Raw genomic sequence first — 21714 nt, 5'->3', positions numbered from 1 at the left:
CCCTCTCTGTTCCCAAGGGCGGTTTGCTGATTTTGCTTTTGAGGGACCCCCTGATCTGTCTTTTCACCTAAGAAGAAAAATCCCAATGTGAGAAACTACAGGGACAGAAAAACCGCACTAGTAGTGTTTCAGAGAGCCCTTCAGGGCTGGAGGGGATGTTTGTTTAGCTTCTAATGTGGCAAAGAACTTTTATGGAGCAGGAGGAGCTGCATGAGGTTGTGCAGCTTCCTGTCCTGAGGAACTTTATTATGAGATTTTGCCTCTCTGAAAGTCCAGGGTGCATTGGAGGTTACAAAATACAACCTGCTTTTGTTGTACTGACCTGTCCCCTCTCCCCCTTCAAAGGAAGTTATAACTCTAATAGGATTTAGATATTAAAGCCCAAAACCATGCAAAAACCCAAGTAAAATAAGCGGGTTTGCATCCGGGGTTGCTCAGAAACCTGGTGTAGTGGATTCCTGCCTGGGGCTTACAGCCATGGAAAATATTTTCATGGAGGAGGTTCAGGAGTTTTAATTCCGAGGGTCAACGATGACACATCTTTCCCGAATCTCCTTTGGGATATTTCCTCAAACCCCATCCTTTGGACGCTTAATTCTGCCAAGGTGGGATGTGAATACGAGCCTCTCCTGTTCTGGGTGGGCAAGGGATGAACGAATCAATCCTAAGTTCGTCCCTAAGTCCCCGGTGTCTCCCAGAGCCATGCCATGAGCAGCTGTCTGCGTCCCATGATGAGATTTTAATTTCTCTAGCCTTGGGGACTGAATTTATTAAGCCTCTCATGGCCCCTCCTACCGTGGGAGGGACGGCTCCAGCAGCCTCTCTAATACCGGGTGTCACACAGCGGTGCCACCATTCGCGTCCCGGAGTGTCACAGGCGGGGGACACAGCAACCCAAGTGCAGCGGAAAGCAAAAATAACCCCTCCATGTGCATCACGGCGCGGTGAGTTACCTCCTGCCCCCGAACTCTCAGAGATGCTCCTGCCTGCTGAACTTCACCCCTGCCTGCTACTCCCTGCTTGCTTTGAAAGTTAGCGCCGAGGTGGCGAGATTTTTTCCGCTTTTCCTTTGTTATCTGTGGGTTTTTGAGTGTGTTGGTTGGGATGCGACAGCGGGCGATTGACCCGGCTCCCGCCTGGGCTTCAGCGAGAAACAAAGCGCAGAGAGCCGGAGAATAGGGAGAAACGATAACAAAAGGGGAGGGAAGCGGGTGATGGGCGAGCAGGGGGCTTTCTGGTAGTTTGCTGGGGAGGAGAAGGTGCTCAGCAGTCCTGCTTCACGCAGGGTCCGTGCTGGATGAGTTGGTGTGACCTGTTGAGCGGATCAAGGGGAGCCGGGATGAGGCGTGAGCGGCGGGTGGCTCGTGGGGTCGCTGTAGCTGGGGCAGCGGTGGAAGGGAAACGGCGGCTGAGCATTCGCAATCCTTGGGATAAAGGGCTGTTTCCATAGTAAAAGAGAGAAAGGAGCCTCTCTCTCTCTCTTCCCCTGAGCTTGCCTAGCGTGTGAACGGGGAGGTCGACTCAGGAACAAATAACCCGTGAACGGGTAACATCTGGGAACAGCTGTAAATAATCGCGACTTGGTTAGAAAGGCTGGAAGCAACACTGCAGTCCACTATCTGCCCTGATGCTGCAGTCACCCTGGGGGCTGTGATGGGCAACTGTTCAGAGAGCAGCTCGGTTTGCAGCTGAAACAGGATTTGACCCTGGCTTTAGTCTGCTGTTGTCCAAATGCTCCCACATTATTTGTAGGCATAACCACAATTAGCACTGAAACAGGGGAATTTTGGCTTCTAGGAAAGAGTGAATTTTAATTCAGAATCAGGCACTCAGCTGATGTGAACCTGGAGACTGGCACCTGGACAACTTTAAGTTGCAAAGTGCAAGCTTTGATTAGCTGGAGGTCCAGCCCATGGTGTACATCACCTTCTCTTCACTTCTACACTTTCTCTGGGAATCCTGATCTCACAATGTAACATCTCCCCATATAAGTTCTGAGAGATGATACCAGGTGGAAGGACAAGAGAGAGCAGAAATCATTTCCTACAGGTGCTGAAAGATTTTAAGCTGCATTTAACAACAAAAAAAGGCATAATGTACCATGAGACCAGCTGGATTGTAATTAAAAATTGTTCTGAATGTGAAGGGAGCCAAAGCTGTCACTTCCTTTATAACTTCACTATTGAAATTTTTAAAAGGTGTGCAAGATTTTCAGGGCAATTTGAAATCCTTGCGGAGAATACAAACACAAAGCTTGTTCTCACAACCAGTCCTGGGACTTCCTTATGACATGACATTGGACCAAGGAGGTGAGCAAATGGTGTCTTTTGAACTTTATGTATCATTTCTGGTGATGGAAACACAGTTCTTTAAATTTAGTTGTGTCAGCTTGTTGTGAGGCTGCCTGCGGCTCACAATGTACCTCTGTGCAAGTTGTTACCATACAGTTTCGCTCAATGTGATAAAGTATCAGCCAAATTAAAAGAGAAAAGTTGATTTGTTTTTTCTTCTAGAAGTTTGTGGCCCTTTGAAAATGTACCCTTCTTTTCTCTGAAAGCCCAGAGGCTCTCCTTCAGGCAAAACTTTCAGGTTGTGTGTAGACACTTTCAGAAGCTACCACCCATCAGCTGAGACACACATGCTCCAGCGTGGAGCAGATCCTGCCCATTGGCAAAGCCCCAGCTCGGTGGCTTTGCATGGGGGACAGGGTGCAGGGAGCTCTGCAGCGGTCGTTCCCTGTAGACTGCAACACCATGCACATGTGCAGCAACAGCCTGGCCTTGGTCCAAACCTGACTCCGTGTCTCAGGATATCTTGCAGGAAGAGGTCTGTACCTCATCGTGGAGTGACCTCCTGTGTGTTGGCCTGTAGAACTGCCCCAGAGATCTCTGTGGTGTGCAGCAAACCCCAAAAGGGTCTAGGGCTGCATTTTAGGTGAGCAGATCGGATAAAAAGCTGGGAGAAGATCCTTTGTGTTGCAGGTCTTACTGAAAGGAAAGAAAAGAGCTGGTGTGGGTAGAGCAGCTTGGCACTCATGGCAGGATGAGTCCTGAGGCTGCACAGGCTTGGCTCCACGTTGCACCCTCTGCTCCAGCTACAGGCATGTAGTGTGAGGGAGCTGAGCAACCTGCCTGCACGTGCTCCTCTCCTCAACATCTTGTCCTCATCATGTTATTCATGTGCTAGACACTGCTCTCCCAGCAGCATTCAAGCAGGACTCACAGCTGGCTGCTTTTTGGTGGCTGAGGGCTTGGCATTTTATAAAAACCTAGTAAACAGAGAGCATCTTTGGTCATGTTCCCAGTTATTCTCCCCACCAGCAGGACATTGGCACTTGCTGCATTTCTTTCTCTCTCCAGGAAAAGAGGAGGGAAGTAGAAACATTGATATTTCAGAGGCTTGAACAGGAAGATGTCCTTGCCCATGGCAGGAGGTTGGAACCAGTTGATCTTGAAAATCCCTTTCGACCCAAACCATTCTGTGATACATTGATTTAATGAACATGCCCATGTCCTATTGATCCTATTCCCCTGTCATTGTTTGCCTTGCCAGTCTTTGTGGTATCTCCAGGGAAGAAGGTGTGTTAAGCATGATGAAAACCTGCTGCCAGGGTCAGGATGGACTCTCCATGCTCGTGGCCCAGGTCCTTTCCAGTGGCTGAGCAGCTGCAGTCTATGTGAGTGCACATGATGCTGTAGCAAGAAGGAGATGAGAAACCCTGTCCTGGGACTCACCCTCTGCAGGTCTGGTGCCAAGGGAAGATCTTGGGGCCACCACAGTGTGCCAGCTCTTTTCTTTCATCAACACTTGCAAGGAGAGGTGACAGGGTAAGAGGTTGGCTGTGATGGTGCTGTGCTATAATAGCAGCAGGGAGCACGAGAATAGCAGCAGGCAGGGAAGGAGGGCAGGGCTGGGTGGGGGAATGAGTACCATGTGTGAATGAGGCTGTGGCTGCTGCCCAGGGCGGCTGTTTTGACGTCAGCTCCCGCGTTGGGTGCAAGAAGAAAGAAGCACATATCTGCAAGCAGGGCACGGGCCGGGAGCAGCTCGGAGCATTGCTGTAGGCCTGCTGGAGTCTCACTGCCTGTGCAGAAACGCTTTAGAGTCAGTCTCTGCCTTACTCTCCTGCTTCATTTCCTCTGTTCTCCAATGCAACTGTGAGCTATTCCTTGTTTCTCCAGCTTCCATCTGCTCCAATTAGGCTGGGAGCCCCTGGAAGGTTTTCAATCCCTGAGACACTTTTACAGCACTCAGCCTTGGTGACAATTACGGGTCCGGTCCTCTCTGCTCCGGCAGCCCCGGCTGCCGCCACCGACTCAGTCTGGTCCTTTCGGCAGCTGCTCTTAATCACTGACCTTACTTTGGAAAGTCTCCAGAGCTGGAGAAATAAAAGACACTTTAGAAAAAGGGGAGGGGGGAATTGGCAAAAGCAGTTGCTTTTTGAAAGACTACTTATTTCTTAAGATGTACTTGCTACTGATTAACCTTTGCTCTGTGATTGCTTTAATTGATTCATGCCTCAAAGCCGTCAGAAAGGTTCTGTGGGGTCATGGTGCCTCTGTCCTAAGTGCTCTCTTTCCCTGCAAAGCTTTTAAGAAGTTTTTCGTTGAGCAAGACCCAATCCTTGCAAGAAATGCAGGTGAATAACGCCAACCCTTTTATCTTCTCCATCCCTCAGATTTTCCAGCCTTCATCTTAGTGCTTTGCTGCTGTGACCTCTTCCTTCCCTCTCTGCTGCCAGTTGGCAACCTGCTACCAGGCTGGGTCTGTTCTATATTCCTCTCTGTTTGGGGGGACAGGGAGGGGTGAGGTTTTGGCCCTTCTGTGAGAATGAGGCACTGTAGGGTTGAGTACTACTGCCCTGAATCAGCCTGTTGGTGCCTTACATGTGGTCCTACCCATGGACCCACCTGTGGCCCCTGTGACTGCTTCATGTCACCCCATATGCAGAATTTCTGTGGCTGTCCCTTTGTATGGCAACAGGATGACAACCCCCTGGCAGTTGTGGCCTCGTCCTCTCTGTGCCAGGATGCAGAAGTTCCTTGAAGGTGAACTGGCAGGGCTTGCTGGGTTTAAGCGATGAATGCCCTTTCTTTTTGGGCTGGGCTTGTGCCCTGGCACTCTGGGTGTGTGTGAGGCCGTTCATCTGGCCTATTTAGACATCTGCCCTTGCATGAGCTGAGTTGTGCCCATTTCTCTTCGCTGGCTGTTCTGGGTGATCAGGGTGACCACTTGACCACAGAGGAGATGGAGCCACAAGGAGTGGCTGAGGGAGCTGGGAATGTTTAGTCTTGAGAAAAGGAGACTGAGGGGGCACCTTAATACTCTCTACAACTACCTGAAAGGAGTCTGCAGCCAAGTGGGCATCTGTCTCTTCTCCTAGGTAACAAGAGGAGAGAAAATGGCCTCAAGTTGCACCATGGGAAGTTTAGATCAGATATAAGGAAAAATTTCTTCACTGAAAGGGTGCTCAAGCATTGGAACAGAGTGCCCAGGGAAGTGGTGGAGTCACCTGGAAAAAATGTGTATATGTGGCACCTGGGGACATGGTTCAGTGGTAGGCATGACGGTGTGGGGTTAATGGTTGGACTTGATGTTAGAGGGCTTTTCAATCCTAATGATTCTATGATTCTAACCAGTCTTCCAGGAAAGATCAATGGAGGAATGAGAACACCCACCCCAAGCTCTACAGCTGAATAAATCACTCGTTTCCTCCAGGATGCTGGGATGTGAGCGCTGCTGGGTGCTGATCCAGCAGATGTGACTGTGCTGTGTGTCCTTGGCCCTGAGGAGGTCCATCGAGGCTCTGCCCATGGGTTATCTGTGCTAATCTTCTTGACTTTGCTAAGCAAACTCCATGTCTCACACTAGCAGATGGATGAAAATCAAATGAGCCATAGAGTCCTGACCTGCTGGATCTTCTTGTACTATTGGCACAACCCTGACCTGGGAAACTGAGGCTCTGGGTGCTGGCTTCGCTGCATCCGTGGTTTGAGGTTAGGTCAGGGGATTTGTGTGTCAGAACATCCTGTTGCTCTGAAATGAGTTCAGAATTTCCTGAGATGCCTTATGCAGAATTGTGGTAGTGTTTAATTAGCTAAAAAGGATTTTTCTCTGAGAACAGCAGCACCACATTCTTACGGTGCAAAAGCTGGCTAGCCCTCATGCATTTGGATACTGTCAATAACTAAACGGATAAACTTCTGTCTGGTGACATGGAAAGCCTCCTTTCCTCTCTTTTCCTCTCCTCCTTGCAGGGCATTTGGCTCCAAGGCTTGAACTTTAACACCCAGCCTGGGGGAGGGCCAGCGCTTGGGGTCTTCAGCACAGTGGCTGTCCAGGGCCCCTGTCCTTTGTCCAGGCTGAATAGCACTCTGCAGAGCTGCTGGGCCGAGGTATGCAATCTGGAAACCTCTTTTCTTCTCCCCTCTTGGCTCAGGGACAAAGTCTTCCCCCAGAGATGATGCTTGTGGTGATGCACAGGCCTCGGTGGGGCTGTGGGGCTGGAGAGGGTCCCCCACACTGCGCCCAAATCTCCTCGTCTCCCCTTAATAGCAGGGCACAAAGAGCTGCTTAGGCATTCCCAGGAGCAGAGAGGGACCCAAGCCAGGGCATGCTGAAATGCACAAAGTAGGATTTATAGCTTCAAAGAAATTTTTCCCTCCTTTCTGAGCTCTTTTTTATTTATTTCCAAGGGATTTATTCCTCCTCCTCCTCCCGCCCAGGCAGGCTTTGAGGCATGGAAGCACTTTTTGCCTCCCCACAGTGGCTTTTCAATGGTGGGAGAGCGACTTCTTAGAAAGCTGTGGGCCACCCAGGGGCAGAGCCCGGGGCTGTGCTCACGTGCTGCACAGGGCTGAGCTGAGCACGTCTGCACACACTGCTGCTGGTGACACTGCACGACCACAAGCACAGTGAGAACAAAACTCTTACCTTCTCCTGTTGACCACACTGATGTGTGGGGAGCAGCATCTCACCCCAAACTGGTCATGCTGAGTCTCCATTTTGAGGCTTGACCTGGAGCTCAGTGATGGTCCTGATTCCCTCTTTGGCTGAGTGAAGTAACACCCAGACATGGACATCTCACTGCTGCCATCTGGGACCAGCATCTGGCTGGGGGGTGGAAGGTCTCTGTGTGATCACAGATGGAAGGTAGCTGTTCCTGATCCCTTTTGGGGCTAATTTCTGCCTCTGCTTACCTGTGTTGCTAAGGGGAAGGATGCCAGCTTCCCTAAAGGGCTCTGTCTTTTTGAGGTGGGAACCCAAGACTGAGTGAGGTGCTGTATAACCCAAGAAATGGTTTATAAATGAGGTATATGAAGGCTGATCAGAGTAAAAAATGGAGGAAAGACTCTGCTTAGGGGTCTGGCACCAACAGAGACAAAGATACCTGTCAGTCATGCTCATCTCTGCTATGCTGGGAAAGTGCCCATGTACCCAAGAACACTTGGATCAGATTATGCCTGAGTCCAGCCAAAGACATGGCATTGAAAAAAAATCTTTCTCTACCTCTTGGTTTTTCTTTCTTTCTTTTTCTTTCTTTCTTTCTTTCTTTCTTTCTTTCTTTCTTTCTTTCTTTCTTTCTTTCTTTCTTTCCTTCTTTCCTTCTTTCCTTCTTTCCTTCTTTCCTTCTTTCCTTCTTCCTTTCTTCCTTTCTTCCTTTCTTTCTTCTTCCTTCCTTCCTTCCTTCCTTCCTTCCTTCCTTCCTTCCTTCCTTCCTTCCTTCCTTCCTTCCTTCCTTCCTTCCTTCCTTCCTTCCTTCCTTCCTTCCTTCCTTCCTTCCTTCCTTCCTTCCTTCCTTCCTTCCTTCCTTCCTTCCTTCCTTCCTTCCTTCCTTCCTTCCTTCCTTCCTTCCTTCCTTCCTTCCTTCCTTCCTTCCTTCCTTCCTTCCTTCCTTCCTTCCTTCCTTCCTTCCTTCCTTCCTTCCTTCCTTCCTTCCTTCCTTCCTTCCGAATTCCTTCCTTCCTTCCGAATTCCTTCCTTCCGAATTCCTTCCGAATTCCTTCCTTCCGAATTCCTTCCTTCCGAATTCCTTCCTTCCTTCCGAATTCCTTCCTTCCGAATTCCTTCCTTCCGAATTCCTTCCTTCCTTCCTTCCTTCCGAATTCCTTCCTTCCTTCCGAATTCCTTCCTTCCGAATTCCTTCCTTCCGAATTCCTTCCTTCCGAATTCCTTCCTTCCTTCCGAATTCCTTCCTTCCTTCCTTCCTTCCTTCCTTCCTTCCTTCCTTCCTTCCTTCCTTCCTTCCTTCCTTCCGAATTCCTTCCTTCCTTCCTTCCTTCCGAATTCCTTCCTTCCTTCCGAATTCCTTCCTTCCGAATTCCTTCCTTCCTTCCTTCCTTCCTTCCTTCCGAATTCCTTCCTTCCGAATTCCTTCCTTCCTTCCTTCCGAATTCCTTCCTTCCTTCCGAATTCCTTCCTTCCGAATTCCTTCCTTCCTTCCTTCCTTCCGAATTCCTTCCTTCCTTCCTTCCGAATTCCTTCCTTCCTTCCTTCCTTCCTTCCTTCCTTCCGAATTCCTTCCTTCCTTCCGAATTCCTTCCTTCCTTCCTTCCGAATTCCTTCCTTCCTTCCTTCCTTCCTTCCTTCCGAATTCCTTCCTTCCTTCCTTCCTTCCGAATTCCTTCCGAATTCCTTCCTTCCTTCCGAATTCCTTCCTTCCTTCCTTCCTTCCTTCCGAATTCCTTCCGAATTCCTTCCGAATTCCTTCCGAATTCCTTCCTTCCTTCCGAATTCCTTCCTTCCGAATTCCTTCCTTCCGAATTCCTTCCTTCCTTCCGAATTCCTTCCTTCCGAATTCCTTCCTTCCTTCCTTCCTTCCTTCCTTCCTTCCTTCCTTCCTTCCTTCCTTCCTTCCTTCCTTCCTTCCTTCCGAATTCCTTCCTTCCTTCCTTCCTTCCTTCCTTCCTTCCTTCCTTCTGAATTCCTTCCTTCTGAATTCCTTCCGAATTCCTTCCTTCCGAATTCCTTCCTTCCTTCCTCTTTTCCTTTTCCGCTTTATTCAAAACACTCATTTTGCTCCTAGCAGGCGAGAGGGAAAATCTGTTGTAGCACTTTGAGACCCTTTTACAAACATGATGATTTCCCCTTGCCTGTTTCCACATGAAGCTGAAAGCATTTGTATAAAACCCATTGTAAATGCTCTGAGACTTGGACAATAATTTCCTGGGCACACATTTGTTAATATAGCCTGAAAAGTGCTTTGAAAATGAAGAAAAACAGCTGTAATTTATAATGATGATAAGTATGATTAAACAAGATTTCTGCAATTGGCTGTGAATAATGAGTGATGACTCCTGGGGTCTGCACCTGGGGACAAACATGCTCTAAACATAGAATCATGAGATGGTTTGGGTTGGAAGGAAACTTAAGATATCTCATTCCAAACCCCGTGCCATGGGCAGGGACACCTTCTGCTAAACCAGGTTGCTCAGAGCCCCATCAACCTGAGCTTGGACACTTCCAGGGATGGAACAGCCACAACTTCTCTGGGCAACCTGTACCAGTGCCTCACCACCCTCACAGTGAAGAATTTCTTCCTAATATCTAATCTAAACCTGCACTCTTTCAGTTTAAAGTCAGTAACTGCCCCAACTCTCTCAGCTTGTCTTCACAGGAGAGGTGCTCCAGTCCTCTGATTGTGAGACACTCTTCAGAGAGGTACCTTGAAGAAACAGAGACAGTAAACAGTTCTAGGGGAGAGTTTTGGGGGAGGAAAAATGTGATTTGTGCAAAAATGTGTTTCAGCTATGCAGCTTTATTTCCTATGATGATCACTCTGGAATAAAACCAGGGATGAAGATGCCTTTTCTATGCTAAATTCTCATGGCTGATGTCGGGTTTTGTTTCAAGGTCAATAGCTCTCACCTTGGAGTGAGGCTTGCTTCACCATGTAGGGGTATGTTTAGACATCTGGGGCTGCAGAGCATTTCTAAACCCATATCACTCATTCTTAGCCATGGGGGCACCTCAAGGGCTTCTTAAATTGACCCCACAAAATTGATTGGTTGCCTGAGAAGATCTTTCCTTAAAGCATGTATCCACAGCTGAGGCACCTCTGGCTGAGCAGGGGACAGCAGCCATTCCCAGCACAGCTCTTCCTGGATGTCCTCTGTGATGGGGTAAGTCCCTGTGTAATAGATACAGGATTTTGGCAGTATTTGTTTGAAATGGGCTTGATTATTTTTGTCTGTTCAAAATGTGGTGAGGTGTTCCACAATGTAGGGCATGGACCTTGGTGGAAATCTCTCCACGTCTTTGGAAGCCACAGCCACTGCCTGTTAGAGGTGTACTACAACAAATGGAAAGGAGAAGTATCATCCCTGCAGTCACTGCAGGAGCTGTTATTCCCCTTCTATATCCACATCTGCTCGTTGTTTCCTGTGTTAAGCCTTGTTGTTTCTTTCTGCTAAGGGCTGTGTTCTTCCACCTCAGAGCCAACAGATAAGCAACGCATGAGACATGCCTTGCACGTGTTTGTCCCAGGCTGTGCCACTCCCTGGGATCCCAGATCAGGGCTTATCAAGAAACTGCTGAAGGTCATACTGATAAACTATAATTAACATCTGCCAGGGAGAGGATATAGAGTATATTCTTTATCACAGGGAGATTACAACTATCTTTATTTTATTTGATCTTTTTTTCATTTCCTGGGTTACGCCTCATTCATTTCCTGGAAAGAAACTGAAGGCAGATGATAGTCAAATAAACGGGATGCTGGACGGTGATCAAGAGCCTTGGGCAGACTGTAGGGCAGAAATGCAGGTTTAAGGGATTCTCTTTGTTGACCTTTTCTGGCTAGTGGCAAGATCTATGTGCAGCTCATGATGATGGTGATCAACCGGCAGCTTGCCAGGAAGTTTTATTCCTTTGCTTCTGTTGGTGTGATGCTGCGGAAGAGTGCCAGGGGAAAGGCCAGGAAGTGATCCCCCAAAGAGTGGTGGCAGGAATCTCCAGGCTAAGGAGCTGCAGATGCTGGAGAGGCTCAGCTCAGGTTCAAGGAATCTCTTAGTCCTCCAAACCCCTTGGAAACAGTGGAACAGGCAGAGTGGGCATCACTCCTTTCTGCTGTCTTTTTACAGATTTTTAGGAGAAGCTGGCCATGCTCAGGGGCTGAGAAATGACCATCTCTGTGTCCCTCATGTGACTCCTGTTACCCATGCAATTTTTTTCCCCCAGCTCTCTTCTTGCAGTGAAGTGGGAAATGTAGGATCTGGAAAGAGCCTGCAACCACAGAATCACGGAATCAAAACAGGTCAAGCTGGAAGGGACCACACTGGGTCATCTGGTCTAACCTCATGGCTCAGGCAGGGTCATCCTAGAGCACATTGCACAGGACTGGGTGGTTCTTGAGTATCTCCAGTGGGAGATGCTCTCTGGACAACCTGTTCCAGTGCTCGGTCACCTGCACAGTAAAGAAGTTCTTCCTCTTGTTCAGGTGGAGCTTCCTGTGCACCAGTTTCTCGACAAGAGCCTGGCTCCATTCTCTTGGCACCCTCCCCGCGGACACTTAGAGGTGAGGTCCCCTCTTGGTCGTCTCATCTCGAGGCATCTGAGGCAATTGACTCTGCTGCCTGTGCTGGAGCGCCTCAGCGCCCTCTGGGACAACCGCTGGGACAACCTCTGGGACAACCGCTGCGCGTGCCAGCCGCTGCCTGCCAGAGAACCGCCGCGCCAGCCCCGCGCAGTCCCCGCGCAATCCCCGCGCAATCCCCGCGCACTCCCCGCGCACTCCCCGTTCGCCGGCCCCGGCCTCTCGCGCTGCCCGGGCCGGTTTGAAACCGCCGCGGTGCTCCCGGCTCCGCCCGCTCCTCGCCCGCTCCGCCGCCGTGAGCTTCCCGGTGCTGCGAGGGCTCTGGATTGCTGCTGCTGGGGTGTTTCTCCTTGGACAGCCTGACCTGACCCTCACCCCCGGCCGCAGCTCCGCCGCCGCCGCTGCCGCCTCGCCGGCCGTGCCTTACCAACCCCCTGCGTTGTAAGGTATTGTGTGGGAGAGACCTCGATGCAGGGGAAAGGACAGAAATACTTAAAAGGCCCAAGGGAAAAAGCTATAGGGCAATGGCAAATTTGGCTGCTGTACCTTTTCCCCTTGGATTATGAATGATCCGGCCCCAGCACCCAAAAAGACACAGGTTTTTAATCCTTGCTTATGCACTGGCCTCTCAAGCCCGTTTCTCTTTGCATTGCTTTCAGCGTTCAGGCTGTGTGGCTGAATATGTTTCCTGATTTTGCTCTCCTTCTCGTTCCTCTCTCATGCCCCCAGGCTATTTCCCATGCTTTTCCTCACTCTCTGCCAAGCAGTGGGAAGGCAGCAGCCCTGTCTGACTGCCTGCAATTATGGGGACTCTTATCTGCAAGCACACAAAGTCTCTGTTTGCCATGAAAAACCTGAGGTCCCTGGGGTTTATGGAGCAGAAAAATATATGTTACTGCTTTCATGCCTCACTTGTTAAGGAGTCCTAAACTTTGCCATCCTACTGATGCATGTTTACCTGGTTGCTCTTTGCTCCCATGGCATTCCGGTGAATGGATGCAAGTTTGCTGTTTCCCTTTATCCATTTAACTTTGCCCGGTAAAGATGGGCAGGAATTGCAGACGATCTTTGAATTTTAAGAGAACTGTGCTTCAAATCTAGATGCAAGGACTGTGAAACCTCTTGCTAAGTCCTGCCAAGGACTGAATTGTTTTTTTGGCTTCTGCATCTGCCATTTGCTTCGGTGTTGTTGATGGGCCCAGTTACTGGGATATTATCTTTCTCAGGATCAGATGCTTGTGAATTCAAATGTCAGTGTTTGGTGTGGTCTGAAGCACTGCAGATTCAGCCGGACCTTGGGAGTTTGGGAGATCTTGGGATGTTTTTATGGCTTCTAATTGCCTTTTCCCAACTGTGGCAGCAGACTGATAATTGGTTACCAAGGATGAAACCAGGAAGGATGAAACCATGAGACAGAGGAACATGGAGAACCTGAAGGGTGACTGAGTGGTAAGGAGGGAGCTAGTGTTGAAGGGAACACAATTACTTGAGAACATAGAGATGAACCTGAGGGCAGAAACCAGGGAGAATATGTGGAGGTAAAAGGGGAGGAGTGATGCCTGTTTGGAGGGGCAGGTATAAAGAGAAGAACGGAGTGCCTGGAGATATGAGTACATTTTGAGCTGAGAAGCACCCTTCCGACTGTCCTTGTGTCTGTCTTTGTTTTCCTCATTCTCACATGGGTCTTGGCACATTGAAGAGGGATTTCTCCTGGACTTGTCCTGGGAGTTACCACTGGGCTGTTTGCTGATACCAGCAGCAGCACGGTGTAAATGCATCGCAACACATGAATCTTGCAGAACTGCAGAGGCAGACGGGCTCTTCGTAGGAGTCACTGGCTTAAGAGTGAAGCAGCCTAAAATTTGATGAATTGTTCTTGGTCTTCCCTCTCCCTGTCAGTTCTTTCCTTTGCATCTCCACGCAAGCATCACCTTTTGTTTAGTGCTTTGAGCATGCCTTGTGCTTCGCTGCTCAGCAGAGACCCAGTGGCCCCTGAAGCTGTGGGTCAGAGCTGCTCAAAGGCTCCTATTTGCTAGGTGAGCCCTGTATGCCTAGAGGGAGCAGGAGCCTTGGATCAAATAATGATCTGGGGATTGGCAGGATGGTTTCTGCTTTGGTCAAGAACTCACTGATATTTCTTCCTAAGAACTGATCTCAACCTACCTTCTTTCAGTCTGAAGCCATTCTCTCTTGTCCTGTTACTCCATGCCCTTGTCCAAAGTCCCTCTCCAGCTCAGTAGTAGCCCCTTTAGGTACTGGAAGGTGCAGTAGGGTCTCCATTTATATCTCCATTTACTGGAGTGGAGATATGCTAGAGAACATCTGTCCTCTGTACTCGACAAGATAAAATTTCAGTCTGAGTTTATTGCCTTTGTGGGATTCTTTGGCCCTTTGCAGGCTTCAAAGGAGCAGCTGAATGAGGTAGCTCTGTTGGGGGCTGGGAGAGGAGGGAAAAGGTCTCTGGGCAGAAAAAAGGGAGAAGACAGGAAAAGAAGGACAGATGGATGCCAGCAGAAGCTAGAACCCAAAGCAGGGGACAAGTTATGTTTTTTGAGTCTCTTGATACTGAAAGATCTTATTGCCATACTGATACTGCTTGGACAACAGGGTCAATGGGGATTCAGGGAATGCCAGACACAAAGGTGTTTTGCTCTTCTTTGACCAGCCTCATGTTTTTGGGAGAGCCAGAGGCTGGTGGAGGGGGTTGTGAACAGGAGGTTGTGTTTGTCTCTCCCTCATTCCCCAGCCTCCTCTGCAATGAAGTACCCCTTTCCCAATAACCCATGGGCTTGGCGAGGTGACTTGATTGGAAAGACTAAGGTAGGAGGTAATGAAATTCTTAATTATGGTGGTGTCATAAGTACTCTGATACACAGATGAAGCTCTGATGTTGCCCAGAGAAGTTTTGGATGCCACATCCCTGGAAGTGTTAGAGGCCAGGTTGGATGGGACTCCGAGCAACCTGGTCTAGTGGAACAATCTTTAAGATCCCTCCCAATCCAAAAAATTCTGTCACTGTGTGATGAAGCTGAAACACCTTTCCCTTCCTGCTGGGGGTGAGTCCAGGGTGAATTATTTAAGCATTCAGAAGCTCAAGGCCAGATGATGTTTGATACATGAGAGAAACTGGATGCTGCAGGTATCGAGTAGCCTGTGCTATGGGTGAACAGGTGTATCCTGGAGAGACTGTGGCTACCGTGTGCCAAAACCCATGGGAATTGTCATGGAAATCCCAAATAGCAGGTGACTGTGCACTCCATACAAGGATACTCTGAGGAGGAGGAAACATGAACTACAAGGAAAGACTAGAAAAGCTGGGATTGTTGAGGCTAGAGAAGGCTTAAGGGAAGACATCTACATGTGAATACATGAAATACGTAACAAAGGAAGAGTTCACTATATCCACAATAAACAAGGCATGAAGTAATGTCCTTAACTGTAATACAGTAGACAAGACACTGGGAAAACCCCCCCAGTGTTGAATTATAAAGTGAGTTAGGACTAGTTCAGCCTGTCTTGAGAGATGCTGGGATCTCCATCACTGACAATTTCATGAGGGGTAAACTTAACACCTAGGTTTAACACCTGACATGCTGCTGGAGCCAGACAGATGATGTGGGCAGTGTTTCAGGATCTCCATAATCTGTTTTCGTATCAAATCCTGCGTGCTCATAGACAAATATTGATGTGTGAGCCTTGTACCCACACCCAGGAATGTGAGTAACAAACCTCATGGCCCTCTGACAGCAAAACTAACAGGTTTGGTCCAGTGCCCTGAATTCCGGTAGCTGAAGGAGAAGGGCTGAGCAGAAATGGATGCTGTCCTTTGGTGATACGGGAACTCCTATTTTGGGGATCCTTATAGGAGATAACAAATACTGCAATCCCATGGCATGTGACAACCTTCTGGTAAGAGCTCGGAAGGTTCAAATATATTCAGAAGCTGTGGCTGTTGTAACTTGGTAATTGCTGGGTTTAGGCCAGGTGTACTTTAGGCCAGCTGATGAAACCAGCCGGATCAGCTGTCATCTGCACCACATCCCCCCAGCTGTGCTCTGGGAATTCTAGAGCAGGATCACCATCTTGCCACATGAGATTGGCATCAATTTTTTACTAAGGGTGACTTGCTGGTGCCAGGATCTGGTACTGCTGAGCTTCTAGGGATGGCTTGATGCCACCCCATCCAAGTGTGTGTCATTCCCTACTCCTGTCTTGGATGGACAGAAACATCTGTCTCAGGAAGGCATTCAGGGCATGGCATTCTTAACGCTGCATAGTTAGTAGCGGTCCAAATGGAACCCTCTTTTTGTTTCCTTTCCATCCTCTTTCCTGGTACTCCAGCTGCCAATAGGCTGGGGCACTTGGAAAGAGAGTGAGGGGAGCGTCTTTTCTGTTTTAACTTGTGTCTGATGTCTCTGATTTATTTGTGCTTCCTGCAAACTGGTCAGTTATTTGGATGTGTCAGTCTGCAAGGATTTATGCACTGATTTCTCCGAGGACACACTGGGATCCGAGTTATTTCCTTTATATATGTGCGTTTCATCCATGTGTATAGTGCAGCAAACTGTTTATTCTTCCTCTTAAATTTTTGGTATTACATCTGAAAAATTAGGGAAATCTTGAGTCCTAAGCTGGGATTTTGCAGCAGATGTTCCAAGATTTGGACATGGTTGGTGTGGACTCAAGGATGCGATGGCACTTTTTAACGCAACAGAAAAACATCTCTGACTAACTTGACTCTAAAGAAGGACTGTATAATGGGGCTTCTTTGCATGCCCACACAAAACTGTTTTCCTAAATCTTTCCTTGAAGTCTTACCTTGAAGGTAGTGCCCTGCTGGGTGAAGCAGTCTTCAGTTAGCACTAGTCTCTGTGCTATTTGCTTCACTGTAACTACACCGGTTGCAATTTACCACCAAGTTCTTTGCTTTAAATTATGATTATGAATAGGTCTCCCACATGTACATCTTTGCAGCTGGCCTTTCTACACTTGAAAACCTGTTCCAAGTAAAGTTGTTTCAGCCAGGAAATAATTAATTCTTAAGGGATCAGTCTCTGCAGTGCTGCAGTTTTTCCAGGATAAGAGAGCTGTGTACCTGGGGGTGGGGTTTAGTGCCTTTTCTATATGAGCTTGTTAAACTGATAGCAGGTTTCAAACAGGTCACAGTGATGTTGAATAATTCCCATAGGTAAGCCTAGGCTCAGGTTCATATGACATAATCTGAAATGTGCTTAAGTTAATGAATTCATTTCCCAGAACTCCCTGTATAGGCAAAAGGAGGCAGAGGTAGCCTCAAAGGTGATTCAGAGCACCTAAGTTACAACCAGGAGCACCACTGACTGCTAAGAGGATTTGCAGTGACCATCCTTCCCAGCTGGTCATCTCACTTTGGTATATAAAATTAGATGGGATGTCCTCAGCCTCACTTCCTGCTGGTCTCAGCATCCTCTTGGGAAAACTTCCTCTCCTTTTTCAGATATGGAGAGCTTACCCAACAGTGTCCCCGTAAAAACCTGTGGTCTTGTTCCAGGAGGAAGATGAGCTAAAGCCACTCAGATGGAGGCCAGTCCCACCACCCTCAAGAGGCTCAAGTTTGGGAAGCTGAAGGTGGTCCGCCGGCGCTTGCTGCAGCGGTACGAGCACCAGCCCTTCGTCTCCTGCCTGGCTGGTTTCTACAGCTGCCGCTGGAGGCGGTACCAGCGCGAAAGGACTGAGCCTGGGAAATGCTGCTGCAACATGGTAAATGAGCACAAAATCAGCACAGACATGGATTTCTGTACTGGGGCAGGGCAGTCTAAGCAGACAAGGGGTTGATGTCATGGAATCCCAGCCCAATATCATTTGGAGCCTGCTGGGATCTGTTGGGCTGTTAGATTTTGCTCTAAATGCTTGATGAATTGCTGTTTCGGTGGCAAGCTCAATTTGTCTGTGCTGCCGCACAACTAATAAATGTGGAGTTTGCACCCACCTCTCCTGGCCAGTGAAACATCTCAAAGCCATAGAATCAAATTAAAGAAGTAACATTAGGGTTGGGTGTGCAGTAAGAATTGCAAAGAAGGTTGCTGTACAGTGCAATTTCCTCTCATGTGAGGCGGTAAAAATCCCATTCATTTGGAAGTCATGAGTTTTCCCTGAAAACAAGTAGTGCAGAGTAGGCTTTTGAGGACATTCTCCTGGTTACAAGGGATGGGAATTGAATTCCTCTCCATATTTATTTCAGTTAGAATTCCAACACCAAGCTACATATTTTTAGGGACAGCCTAAAAGTACCTGCCATTTGCTTTGATTGCTCTGGGCTGGCCATAGCTCTGACTGCTTGTCCTTCCTCTCCCTCTCCAGCGGGAATGCATGTTTTTCCCATTGCTTGTTGCAGCTTTCTGCTTTTCTCTGGTCTTTCTGTACACATGGGGTGAAGGTAAAAATGACTACAACGGCTTTGACTGGTAAGTACTGTGTTTTCCTCCTCTCCCACCCCTTGGGCATGACTGGGAAGGGATGAGCAGCCTCTGGAGCAGCTGTGTTGAAACAGGGCACTTTAGTCATGAAGCAAAGATTTGGCACCTTAAACTCTTGGTTACAGCATCCAAATTGAATGTCCAATGCTTCTGGAGGTGCTGAGGCTCTGCCTTTTGCTTGGCTACAATTTTTAGGTGTAAGTGTGAATTTAGGAGAAAGAGGAGAATCACCGTCACAAAAATTGTGAATGAAAGGGACTAAATAACTCTTTTCTTCTCTGAGTCTTTCTTTTTCTCCTTCCCTTTCTCCTTCCCATTCCATGTGAAGAAGTGTAATGGCTGGAATCAGAGGCATTGAACCAGCTCTCTCACTGAAAGAGAATTCCAGGTTCCCAGATTCAAAAGTAAGAAATAATCGTCAGGGATTTATGCACATCTTTTCCTTCTGTAGTATGCAGGCAACAGTTATGCAAGTCTGGCCCCTAAAATTAAATTAGAGCTGCTCAAATATTATGGGAAGGAAAGGTATAATAATGTGTATTAGTCTGATGGTTAATGCAATCAGGGATTTTGGGAAGGAAGCTCTTAATCACTTTTGCATGTTACCAGCGTAGGCTGTTCCTCTGCCTTTCTTTGTTCTATTGTTTAGAAAATTTCAGAATTTCAAGGGACAGGGCTGTTGGTCCCCTCTAGTCCACGTGCTAACCAAAAACATTCTTACAATATTTTATTGGTTTATTTTTAGGTATAACTATGGTAACCTGGGCTTCTGGTTTCTCTGGTCTCTTGTTATCCTGATTGTGGCTGCAGTCTTGTTCGCATACACCTCACTGCTACTGGTAAGCAATGCTCCTTGTAAGCTGACCTTGAAAGCTAAGCATAGGGATGGCTTTAATGTCTCAGACTGAAGCTCAGTCTAGTCCTCCATATGATCCTTAGACAGTGAATGCCTGGAGAAGATCTGGAACACAATGAGTGTTTACAGTACTTTTTCCCCATATCCACCTGCAAATGACCAGTTTCAGCTCAGGGGTCTCTGAGCCAGATGTTTCTGTGATTTCTTTCAATGATGTCCCTTTGATAAATGTGTACAATTCCTCCTTGAACCCAAGGAAAGCTGAGCCAGCAGTGGCTGGATTTAGATTTGGAGGGAACTGAAGATTATTTCTTTGGCAGCAGGGAAATATGGGGCTCTGAGTCAGGTAGCAGTGGTGATACGTCATCACAGCTGAGTTACTCTTCTAATCCTGGATAAAAAGGTTTCTTAGAGGAAGGAGAATCGAACTTTATCACTTGACTCACTCTGCTTTGCTGGAGGATGTTCTCCAGGTAGAGGCCATAGATGTGGTCACAAGATGCTGAAGTTTATGCTGAAAGAGGTTCCTGAAATCCTCACTTTTCCACGTCCTGTGAAAGTTTTTCTAGAGTTCTAATCTGATGTCTGCTTTAGTTAGGGAAACATACCAAACCCAAACTTCTCCTAAAATTTCTACTTACTCATCCTTTTCCTCTGTTCTTTCCTTCATAAGAAAGCTCTCAAATTAAACAGATTTGCATCTGTGTTTCCACCTTCTGCATCCAGAGCTATAGGCCAAGAATTCACTTTGACTCCAGGCACTGGAGTCCACATCAGTCTTGTGCCTGCTCCGACTTTCATTTTGAAATGCCAGGTGCTGAAGGTGAGGTTATGGCTTTGTCTCACCTCTGTGACCAAGACAACCAGCTTTTATCTTCCATTCCTGCTGTTCTTCCCCATTCCCTGATGTGTCGTCATACAGTCAGTCTGTAAATTGCTCATGACAGGGAATCTCTTTTGGCTTTGTCCATGCAGTACCTAACATAATTGGTTTCTGGGGTCCTTTCTTCCTGATGAAGTACAAATAAATAGTACTTTTATTCTAGTGCTACCAATAAAAACCCCAAAGTGATAAATAGGAGAGGTGCTTGGTCATGCCACAGCAATCAAGAGCATCATAAGAGATGTGGACTGACTGAGGTCTGAATGGGACAAACAACAATAAGTAATTACAAGGATTTTGTAACACTGTGGTGGCTCTAGGGCTCATGGACTATTATTCAGCAGAGCCTACCTGGCTTTCCCAGGGGCCATGGAGTAGTGTGGGTAGCTTGGTGGTTACAATGCTACCTGGGGCAACTCAGAGCTGCCAGAGATGCCCATATGACATGGATACATCTGAGATGGTGCCTCAGCAGGCTGTGGATCTGGAGTCAACCTCAGGATCAGACTAATTCACCACAGCCTGTGCTAGAAACTGGCTTTACAGGATTTCCTGGGCTTAAGGAGCCTGAAGACCCCTGGGGCTGATATATCAGCTCAGTCATGCTCTGTCTGGATCCAAACATCAGCCAGTGTCCAAGCAGTGGACTTTCTTAGAGTATTTTCAGGTTTTTGTCAGCATGAATGTGATGACTGCAAGCTGGCAGGGCAGGTGATGGGCAAAGTAAAGCCAGAAAGGAAGATGGAGGATATGAGGTGAAATTGGTGTCCTACATGGTTTAGTTCAGTCCTGGTCTCACTCTTTATTATGTAGCTACATCCTCCTCTTCCTCTCAAGCTTCTCAGTTCTGTCTAACGAGGCTAACAACATTTGCCTTCCTCAGAAGGGTGAGCATGGATAAACCTGAAAGAATACAAGTTGTCTGGATGGTATCAAACAACAGAAGAAACACTTCAGAGGTTCCTCCACCCTGGGAACAGCCCCTGCAGTGAAGGTCCATTTGCTCCTTGCTTTTATGAAGCTGTTAAGTGACCCAACAAAAGCTGTTGGGTATTTCTGAGGACACTGGTCCTGCTTGATTGCATTGCCATGCCACTGTGTCCTATGTGGCAAGACTGCTGCATGCATCCATGCTGAGCAGTGGGTGCTGGGGGCATGAGGCTGCTACTTAAATGTTATTAGGTCCTGAGGGAAAGGGGAGCAAGGAAAGTTATCACTGCCACCACTTATGCTCCCTCTATCTGAAAACATGAAGGGTATTGTAACAATTGTGGCTGGGCAAAGCTCATCGTAGTGCTTCACTTTCACTGAAGGCTTTGATGGACCACCCAGCAAAACACTGTGAGCCCCACGGGCTGGTAAGTGTAACTCAGCCCTTCCACATCTAAATACATCTCTCAGTGTGGGTACTATATGACAGGTGGTTTGCTCTAATACATTTCAAACAACTGATGGCCAAATAGGTTTCTGCCATGATAAATTACATCCCAAATTCTGGTTGAACGGTGTTGGATGGAGAGTATCCCCCCATGTGTTGCAAGAAGGACTGGAGACCTTCACCTAGGTGATGTTCTCTGGTGGTGTTTTGCATGAACAGCCCATCATGTTGGAAAAATGAGCACCCTGATGCCCTTGTTGGAGCAGAAAGATTTTGTATAAACCAGTGGCTGGTCTGGTTTTGCTTGTGAGCACCATACCCTCTTTCTTAATGATGGCACCCAACTGGAACCTGCAAGCCTGCTTCCATGACCTTATTGTGACCCCCTGAAGCATACAGTCTTCTGCCCACCAGCCACAAGTGGCCGAAGAAAATGCTGTACAAGAAAGCACTAGCTGTCTGGACAAAGATGCTCTCCATCCACATGCATCATTGTCATTTTTTCACACAATCAATTTCAATTAATTCAATTGTTCAGTCAGTCCCCAAGACAATTTTCTCATCCCCATTAGGGCTAAAAGGTTAAGCTGAGGGGTCTAATTACAGAGC

General features: G+C 47.8%; 1 protein-coding gene across 11 annotated transcripts in view; it reads left to right on the top strand.

Annotated features, from left to right (window-relative positions):
• Positions 1-828: 828 nt before the first annotated feature.
• The window catches only part of GDPD4 (glycerophosphodiester phosphodiesterase domain containing 4), a 39795-nt gene continuing 18909 nt past the window's right edge, over positions 829-21714 (top strand). For 2 of the 11 annotated variants that reach the window (XM_032098981.1, XM_032098971.1), the window contains exons 1-4: positions 832-944; positions 17064-17272; positions 17873-17976; positions 18734-18827. In XM_032098981.1, coding sequence (XP_031954872.1) covers positions 17090-17272; positions 17873-17976; positions 18734-18827 — 381 coding nt within the window. In that variant the 5' untranslated portion in view covers positions 832-944; positions 17064-17089. Of the gene's footprint in view, positions 945-2198; positions 2310-9563; positions 10122-11437; positions 11699-11768; positions 11980-12011; positions 12983-17059; positions 17273-17872; positions 17977-18733; positions 18828-21714 lie in introns of those variants that run through there. The other 9 variants (XM_032098972.1, XM_032098975.1, XM_032098973.1 and 6 more) reach the window with 9 other exon arrangements.

The sequence above is a fragment of the Corvus moneduloides genome, chromosome 2, assembly GCF_009650955.1.
Source record: "Corvus moneduloides isolate bCorMon1 chromosome 2, bCorMon1.pri, whole genome shotgun sequence".
NCBI lineage: Eukaryota > Metazoa > Chordata > Aves > Passeriformes > Corvidae > Corvus > Corvus moneduloides.
Note: the sequence above shows the minus strand (reverse complement) of the source record. Positions and strands in the feature narration are given on the sequence as shown.